Source organism: Panthera onca, chromosome B1 (genome assembly GCF_046562875.1).
Source record: "Panthera onca isolate mPanOnc1 chromosome B1, mPanOnc1 haplotype 2, whole genome shotgun sequence".
Lineage (NCBI taxonomy): Eukaryota > Metazoa > Chordata > Mammalia > Carnivora > Felidae > Panthera > Panthera onca.
Genome location: NC_138342.1, coordinates 170413769 through 170423036, shown reverse-complemented (window position 1 = coordinate 170423036; position 9268 = coordinate 170413769). Strand labels below are relative to the sequence as shown.

Below are 9268 nucleotides of genomic sequence, written 5' to 3'. Positions count from 1 at the left end.
GCCCCTGTCTGGGGCCTTGAGAGCTGGGGCTAGTACGTTTCCTCCTCCCCACTCACTCGCGGAGCCCGCCAAGAGGCCAGGGGGCTCCCCCAATATAGCTCCCTTGCCAAGTCTTGGCGACCGTAGCTGAGATGCTCCGCCTACGAAGAGGCCATCTGGGTTCCCCAGACCCAGACTCTGCTCAAAGCGAGAAGTTTCCGGCTGAGGCTAGGCGTAGACGGGTCAAGACTCGCTCCTCCGGCGCCCAGCCTCTGCTCCCAGAACCGAACTCCCCGCCGCGGGGGGACCCCACCCTGCGCCCACTTAAGACTCCAGCATGCTCTTCCAATCCCGCGGGTGCCCAGCCGTCTCCGCCTCAGTTTTCCTCGGCCACGTGAGTGGAGAGTTGAGCAAAGGCCGGGCCGGAAGGACGGGCTCGGGTTGCAGAGCAAGGGTTCCACCCCCCATCCTCTCACGTCCCCTAGGAGAGCCCCCGTGGACGGGGCTGACCTCTGCAGCTCCCTCTATTACCGTATTCACCCAGATACGAGCCGCGCGCAGCACCCTCTCCCATTTTCCTGGCTTTTGAGAACCGTCGACACAAACCAAACCTTTCCGGAAGGTGGCTGGGGGGTGGAGAGGAATTCGAAGGGCGCGGGAAGAAAGCTCCCGGGGAGGAAGGTACAGATTAGCACGTGGTTCCTGCCGGAACCAATGAGGGTCAGCGATCTCGGCCTCGGTCACCCGGCCGGCAGGGATGGCCCAGAGGAAGGCGCAGTCCAGGACACTGGGCTTCTGCCCGCTGTGTTTGCAGCGACAAGAGGGGAAGCTCAGGGCGACACCCAGAGGGTGACCGGGGATACCCCAGCCCCGCCTCCTCCGCCTTCGGGATGCCGCTGAACCCTGTCACCTCCACCCCCTTCTCGGTCAATGATATCCTGAGGCTGGAGCCAGAGCAGATAGATCCCGAATTCTTGCAACTCCGGGAGGCACCGGGCAGCCCTGAAAGCTTTCAGTGCCAGCGACCGGTCCCAGAACCGCGAAAGTCAGAGGTTCACAGCACCTGCAGCGCCCGCGGCGGAAACAGCGACAGGACCGACGAGTCGGGGTGTCCTGGTGGTCCCCCCGAGACGCTCGCAGAGATGGACTCAGAACGCGTGGAGAAGCCACGTAAGTACGCGCGCTCAGGTCTCGGCTTCTACACGGGGATCCTGGCTGTGGGGTTGGTCATGACCAGTTGGCGCCTGGGGCTAACGCGCATCTCCTGGTCTTTCCTGCTCCGAGGACTTCTATTTCCCCTTGTTTGAGAATTCCAAAAGGCAGATCTCTCAGCCCCCTCTACCATCCCCTTCAGACACCCGGTGTGCTTCCTGCGCCCCCTGAATCGTAGGGGGTTCATTATTTCCATAGCCTGCCCTCTGCTTCGCACAAGCTCATCACCCCCAGTCACAGCCACACTTCCCAGAAACTCCAGCTTCCCTTTCTCACAGCGAAACCCTCTAGGTGTCTTAGCTCTGTTCCAACACCACGGGTCTCCCCTGCCATTTCCTCGTCTCTGTACCCTAAAGCGTCTGCCCCAAGTGTAGCCAACAAAGCAGCCGAGCACTTTGGGAGTGGAAAGTCTGCCGGCTCTGGGGCAAGCCGCAGCTTGGGGCTTGCTGAGTGGCCTGGCCAGCCCAGTCATCCTCCGCCCAGGTTCCTCGTCTGGACAAAGAGAGGTGGCGACCAGATCAGGTCGTGTCTGCGTCCCTAGGCCTGAACGGCCCTGCGGGCGCTGGCGGACGCTCCTCCGCGTCTGGCAGCCGGGTAAGGGCAGCTCCAGGTTTCGAAGCTCTGGGAGACGACTCCGGGGGTCTCCGTGCCTGGTCTCCGAAAGTGCCACGTCGTGCGCAGGGAAGCCAGGCCCTGGCACCTGTGCCTAGCCGCAGGAAGGGAAGGAGCAGGCATTGAGTTGCGTTGCCTTGGCTCCTGAGACCTGGGAAGCTTCCGCAGAAAAGTGTCCACATTCCAAGGGATGAAGAAGCCACTCTTCTCTCTGCGCCTCCGTGCGCGTCTGGGGTCCGCCCCGCCAGGCCTGTCGTGTCGGGCCTCTTCCGCCAGGCCGTGCCACGGCCCATCCATTCAAGGCTCAAACGAATAAGTAAAGGGACTAGTTCAGAGTTGTTTGTTGACTAATGGCCTGGTTACTCACCCACTCCAGGAGCCTGGAGAACATTAACCTTTGCTGTGTGTTCTCAGAGAGGCCTGTGGGTTTCTGCAGACTCTATAAACACTAATTCCCTCCGAGCTGCTCAGCCAACTCGTCACTCACTCTGGCTTTGTTGAGAAAGGATCGCGGTACTCGGACCACAGCTGTTACCTGCCAGCCAAAGGAACGCGCACCGCTTTCTCCTCACCTGGGGAACCCCTAAGCAGCATCTCTTATGAGGCTGCCATGGACTTAACTCGGAGGAGGGGCCTGCGCCCGGCTCCAGGGACTAAGCCCGGGTCCACTGCAATGATCGAACGTTCCTGGTGGAGTCTGCGTACTTCGCCTGTCCCCAGACCACCTTGCTTTCAGAGACCAGGGCAAGAGGGGCTGCAGACCAAGGGCGCTTGCTGCTGGCACGCACCAGGGTGTCACGCAGCCCCTTGGCCTGCATGGTCAGCGACTCTGAAATGGGATCCTTCTTGTTCCAAAGAGTTGCTTAAGGTCAGTTGTTACTTTTCAATTTGCTAAGATTAAAATCCCCATCAATATTTTCCCTCTTTGCGAGATGTCCCCAGTTTCTCTGAGCACAAGCTGAAGGAAGGCCGAAGAAAGTTTTTATTTCCACAAACTTCAGCTATCAAACAGCCCCATCACCTGCCTCCAGAAGACTGTGTCAACAGGGGTGGGGGTTTGGAGTCGGGTTCCAACCCGCACCTTCCCTAATCAGGCGAGTTCTGCTCTACCTCACCCAGAACTCGCAGCCCCTCGGCATTCCTGGTTTTCTCCTGGCGTGATTCTCCATGAAAACTCGGCGTTTCCTCTCTACCTACCCTTGAGTTAAAACAGAGCTTAGCCAAGACAGAAAAGAGGTGGGGAGAAGGGGAGGAGAGGCTGTATCTCTGCGTGCTTCAGGCACAGCCGCCTCAGTCCGGGTGATCCGCGAGGGCACCAACCCTGGGAAGAGGAAGGCAGGGTGAAACCAACGCCACCTGCTTGCCAAAGACACCCCAAAGGAGAAAGAGGTCGCTTTTTAAAAAGCCAAATGTGGGTCTAAACTTTGTATATTCCTCCAAGAGAACCGCAGTTTCCAAGCCAAGAATCAGGAAATCGAAATATTTTGTTCAGTTTTATTCTATTTGGATTAAAGAGCATCACATCCAAGAAAGATGGGGCCGGTCCCTGGTGCCGGTGGAGCGCTTGATGACCAAAAAGACAAGGGTGTGGGCAAGGGTGGGGTGAAGGTCGGAGACTCTCAGGGCACCCGCCCCTGCCTTGGATCTGAATAACCTGCGATGCGCCCCGGACCACCACGGATAACCAGGCAGACAGGAACCCACTGGCAAGCGCGTCACCAAGTTTCCGCTCTGTCCCTAACTCTCTCTCTATCATCTCTCTCTCTCCCTTTCTCTGTTCCCCCTTTCCACCCAGGGCGGTCCAAAGTCAATCTCCATCTAACAGGCCCCCACACTCACACATGGTCCTCGAGGTAAAAGCTTCCCCAAACACCGCCACGCTAGAACCGAACCACAGCGAATCGCCCCCTACCCCACCACCCACCCACAGACCTTCTAAGAAGAAAATGAAGTGGTCTTAGATTCTTGATCAACTACCTTTTGGGACAAGGCTGTACACCGGGGACCCTGGAGTGGCAGCATTTACGTATGTGCCTGCAGATACAACAGCGGCAGAGCGTGGAGGGAAAGGAGCCTTCAGACCGTCCTGGGACGGGGGTGAGGGGTCGGCAGAGGGGACGGAAGGGGACGCGGAGTGAAGGCTGCCAGGGGAGAGGGGCGTCTCTTGGAAACCATGTAACTGCTTCGGGGAGCCGGAGGCTGGGCGCTGACGCTGTTCCTTCCTGTGCTTTTAGAGCCGGGCCTCAGCGCAGCCTCGCCCCTCCACGGCGGGACCAGGGGGCCAGAGCTCGGCGTCGGCGACCCCGGCAGCGGCGCGCGCGGGACCGGCCCCGAGCAGCCCAAGGCGCGCCAGCGGCGGAAGCCCCGCGTGCTCTTCTCGCAGGCGCAGGTGCTGGCGCTGGAGCGGCGCTTCAAGCAGCAGCGGTACGTGTCGGCGCCCGAGCGCGAGCACCTGGCCAGCGCGCTGCAGCTCACGCCCACGCAGGTCAAGATCTGGTTCCAGAACCGGCGCTACAAGTGCAAGAGACAGCGCCAGGACAAGTCCCTAGAACTGGCGGGCCACCCCCCGGCGCCGCGCCGGGTGGCGGTGCCCGTGCTGGTGCGGGACGGCAAGCCCTGCCTGGGCCCCGGCGCGCCGGCTTTCTCGGGCCCCTACGGCGCCGCCGCGGCGCCCTATTCCTGTTACGGCGGCTACGCGGGCGCCCCTTTTGGCGCCGGCTACGGCGGCGGCTACGCGGGCGCGCCCCCGGGTCCTGCGACGCCCGCACCCCTGGCCAGCGCGGGTTTCGGCGGGGGTGGCCCCGGCGCCGGCCCGCAGAGCCACCTGCCCGCCGCGCTGCAGGGCGTCAGGGCCTGGTGAGGCGCGGTGGCTCCGAGACGCCCGCCGTGTCCCGGTGCTCCGTGCCAGCCTCGCCGCCCACCGCTTTCGGCGGCCGGGATGGAGGGCGGCGCTGGCGGAGCGACCGGATGGCACTTCTCCCCGAGCAATCCCTGGGACTGCGAATTGCCCCCGACAAGCCATCCCGCTGAAGGCCCGGGGACGGTCTTCTCCCCAAAGACAGCGCGCAGGGCCTGCGCCGGCCGCCCACGAAGCAGCCCTGGGAGGGAGGAGAGCCCGGGGTGGCTGGCAGTTTCTCGTTCGGAGCAGTACTGAAGCAGGTGACTTGTGGAGCCTCAAACCCAGGGTTTGCTGATAGGCTCCTGAATTTGTGCGCAGCAGCCTGGAGCCTGGGCGGGGTGGGGGGTGGTGGTGAATGGGGGGTTCGGGGCTCTAGAGGGCCTCGATCCTCCATTAAAGGCAAGGGGGGTGGGGAAGAATGAGGAGTCCAGTGAGATGTGGGAACCCGGGTGTAGAGCGGGGCGGGGTGGGGGGTGCAGGAGGTCCTGGTGAGGAACTATCGTGTGAGCTAACCCCTCAGGGGACTTTAAAATGACCTCCCCCCATACCCGCCTCGCTTCTCTGTTCGCAGAGGACTGCATTAATCCAGTGGGGACGTGGTTGCTCTAGGGGAAGGTATTCTGGCTCTCCCCTTCACGGTCACTGCATTTTATCCCCTGTATTCAGCCCAGCACCTTGAGTGAATACACTAAATATATTTGTGTGTGTTTGCGTGTGTGGGGGCCATTAGAATCCACCCACCTCTCCTTACCTCTAAGCAACTTCGAATTAAAATAAAAAACGACACCCAGAAGTTCTGACTCCTCGGTGCAGACAAGATTTCCTAGGGAGACAAAATGGTTGGACTCCTGGAGATAGGTGACCTGATTTCTTCGCTCTCTCTCTGTGGAGTTTCTTTCAAACCACAACCCTTTTCTAAACCAGGCAACAGGAAAGGAGGCATCCAGGAGGCCGTAAGTCCACCTAGGGATGGGTAGGACACCTGAACTTTAGGGGGAAATCATGACCCTCCTCCGTAAAGATGTTTGAAATTCTGCAAATTTAAGACCGAAAACAAACTCATTCTATTAATGGGAACAAGGGGTCAGATGCATTTATCTCTGGCAGGAAAATTGGGCCCCTGTTTTCTCCCCTTGGATAACATTTGTAGACAATGAAAACTCTGGTTCTTCACCCCTCCACCACTAACATGCCAAAAATTAAATTCTATTTAATAAATGCGAATATTTAACCAAAATGTACTGGCCCTGCATTTTCTCATTTCTGAATGTGTCCTGATTGTTTCCACCAACGTGAGAAACAGACTTCTTTGGTCCTATGTAAACTATACCTGACTACTCATTGCTAACATCTCTTGAAGCTTATGTGTTCAAGCTAAAAACAAGAGTATTATTCTTATTTTTTCTTACTACCATTTCCTTACATTTTCCCCCCTTTTGATTTTCATCCTTTTTTATTTCTCTATTTTCGCTGTTAATAAAAATACGTTTAGACATACTCCACAGTGTCTTGTAACTATAGTTTGTGCTGTGCTCCTGAGATTAAAAAGGGAAGTTTGTGTACTTTAAATTTGGGATCAATAAATATTCCTTGGCCAATTCAGCTAAGATAAAAAAAAAAAATAGAGATTAGAGTTAAACTGTCCATCGCGGGACAATGGTCACACGGCGTTACCGTCTTTCACTTTGGGGGACATTCCTTACAAAAGGGAAGGACACGTGGACACTGGCCTTAGATTCATGACAGTTGAGCTTAAGTTCAATGCTTCCACTGAGGGACCATCTGTCCAGCCCTCAGTTGTTCAGTGAGTCCTATTACGTTTTCCCAAGAGCAGATTCTAAAGTTCTGCATGTTAATTTTTAAAAATCCTTTGTTGCGGTTCTTTGGGTAAGGTACTCGCCCTGGAATCGTAGGTCACCATCGCAGGGATCTATCTAGCAGAGTACTCGGCACCGAATAGAGAATCAGTAAATGTTAGTTTCTTCGCCCTTTGCCCCCTTCTCACATGGAAAAGTAAGCACCAAGGCTGGTCCCAGATGTTCTGAACAGGCCTTGCTTCCCATGCTGCCTCGACATTTTGAACCACACGGAAAAAGCACAGCCTCGAGGATGAGCTATGGCTTGGTCAAGTCTGTGAGTGAAGGCAAAAGCAGCTTGGTTCAGTCATCAGCAACTCAGTCATCACCCAGACGTTTCTGGAAGGGCTGCTGCCCCGAAGAAATTTACTATCTCATTGGATACCAGAGACTAACAGGAGAAAGGTATCTAAAAATACAAGGTGGTCGATGCTGCGTGTCAAAGAGGATAGACAGTGCGCCCTCTCTGGAAAGAAAGAGAAGGGGTGGGGGAGGAGGTGGGTGTTTGCAGGAGGGGATTAAGCCTGGTGATTAGTGTGGGAATGACACTGTTTACTGGGAGAGGCTCCAGGAAAGGTCGAAGCCTCAGGAGTGGAGAAAAGTAAGCGGGCACACGCCAAAGCCATGTTCGTGTTCTACAGTAGTTTGAGATGCAGTTCAAGGCTAGCTTCTGGGAATTCGTGAACTGCATTCAGTTGGCTGAAGGGGCGTGGGAGGCTGGATGGCATGTTGCTGTCATATATGCCCAAGATCCTTTAGAGGTGCCGTTGATTTACGACATTTTTTGTTCTGCTCTCGAGATTTTTGCAGCCTCCGTTTTTGCTGCTGTAAACAAACAAACAAACAAAAAACTAAACTAACAAAACCTTGTCCGTAGGCAATCCGTGTGGTTTTCTCTTGGGTGGAGATTCCAGAAGCTTGAGATTCTCCCGACACCAACGATGGCTTTCCAAAAGGAAAGCAGAGGGAAGGGCAACTGTCTTCTCCGGTCTCCTCACTTTCTGCCTGTCAAGATCACTTTAAAACGCATCCCTCTCTCAGCTCATCAAGCCCACCTCCAGCTGCCCATCTTCCGTCCTGGAATCTCTCCTTTGCACTGAGAGCTGCCCCTTTGTGTGTGCGTCTTACCGTCCCCAGCTTAGCCGGCCCGGCTTTCACCAGGGAGGCGCTCTGCAAGCAATCAGCTCTTATCTGCATCGTTCAGCCCCGTCACTTCAGGCACCTCTTAATGTTCACAAGCTTCCCAAATGGGAAGTAATTGACCTCTAAACAAAACAAAAAAGCTCTCAGAGAGATAGCAGAGGTTCCTTTCCTGACTGTCCCAGGGCTAAGGGTCTCACCTAGGCCAGGTGGGTAAGTCAATAAAATTGCAGACTTCCTGGCTCCCAGTCCTTCCTCCCCTCCCTCCCCAGCGCCTTCCAGCCCTTTCTCCGATACCATCTGCAAATCAGATGCAGCCTGAGTAGAACTCCAATTTCAGAGTTGCCAGAGATTTCTGGAATTTTGTTTTTTGTAATTTTATCATTACAATGAGGTAACTTTGGAGGGACGGATTTAAATCTTTTGAAATTCCATCTGAAAAGTGGGTACAATCCTCAGAGTTGATTCTAGCTCTTTGGGATATCGACCTGCTGATGCGCCTTTCTCTTTTTCACAAAACAAGGGAACTTCCAGGCTGGAAAGCTGTGCCTTCCACTCCCCCCAGAGAGAGGCCTCTTCAGAGAGAGATGGAAGGTGGTGGAGGAACACTGAGTTTGAAAAGTTGTTGGACCTCATTCTAGTCCCACTTTGACCGGAAGCACATTTTTGTGACCTTGAGCAAGCCTGTAACCTCTCTGGGCTTCAGTCTCCTTGTTTATAAAACGGAGGCAGTGGGTCTCTGAGGCTATTATCCTATGTCGTGTGTCTTCCTGTTGATTTCAGATGCATTTATATATTTTAATGTTTATTTCTTTTTGAGGGACAACGAGAGATAGAGTGCAAGCAGGGGAGGGGCAGAGAGGGGGGGGGGGGAAACACAGAATCCAAAGCAGGTTCCAGGCTCCAAATTTTCAGCACAGAGCCCCATGTGGGGCTCGAACCCACCAACCATGAGATCATGACCTGAGCCGAAGTCCAATGCTTAACCGACTGAGCCACCCAGGCACCCAAGTAACCTGCATTTTAGAAGTGGAGAAACGCAGGTGCAGAGAATCTAAAGGGCTCATCTCAAATTCTACATTAGTGACCATGTCAGAACTTGGTCATGTCTCTCAATGCATAGATCAGTTTTATTTCTGTCTCCTAACACATGTGAGGTTTTTTATGATAAAATGTTTAAAGCAGTCAACAAATGGAGAGAGAATTGCTATAGCTTAATTTATTTCATATAAATTAACCAACTCAACGGATTGAGCCACTCAGGCGCGCCCCGATGCATTTATGTTTTTTTAATCGTAGGGTAGATCATATCCAGAAAAGTACATAAAACATATATATGCGATTGAGAGAATAATTGTAAAATGAACACAGATGTAGCCCCCCCCTTAAGGCAAGAGACAGGGAGTGCCAGTTCTCTAGCAGCCCTTCTCCCCAAGCCACTTCCAGAATGCAAAGCCCTTTCCTCCCTCCTTCCCCAAAGGAGTCACCAGCTATTCTGACTTTTGTGATGATAATTTACAGGCTTCGGTTTCTGGATTTACCCAAGGGGACACATCCCTCAACAAGGTGG

General features: G+C 54.7%; 1 protein-coding gene across 1 annotated transcript; it reads left to right on the top strand.

Moving 5' to 3' along the window:
- The first annotated feature begins 257 nt into the window (after positions 1–257).
- NKX2-6 (NK2 homeobox 6) lies at positions 258–4663 on the top strand. Its single transcript, XM_060655931.2, has 2 exons — positions 258–1149; positions 4038–4663. Exons 1-2 carry the CDS (start codon positions 870–872, stop codon positions 4661–4663), a joined length of 906 nt encoding a protein of 301 aa, XP_060511914.1. The 5' UTR covers positions 258–869.
- The last annotated feature ends 4605 nt before the right edge of the window (positions 4664–9268 follow it).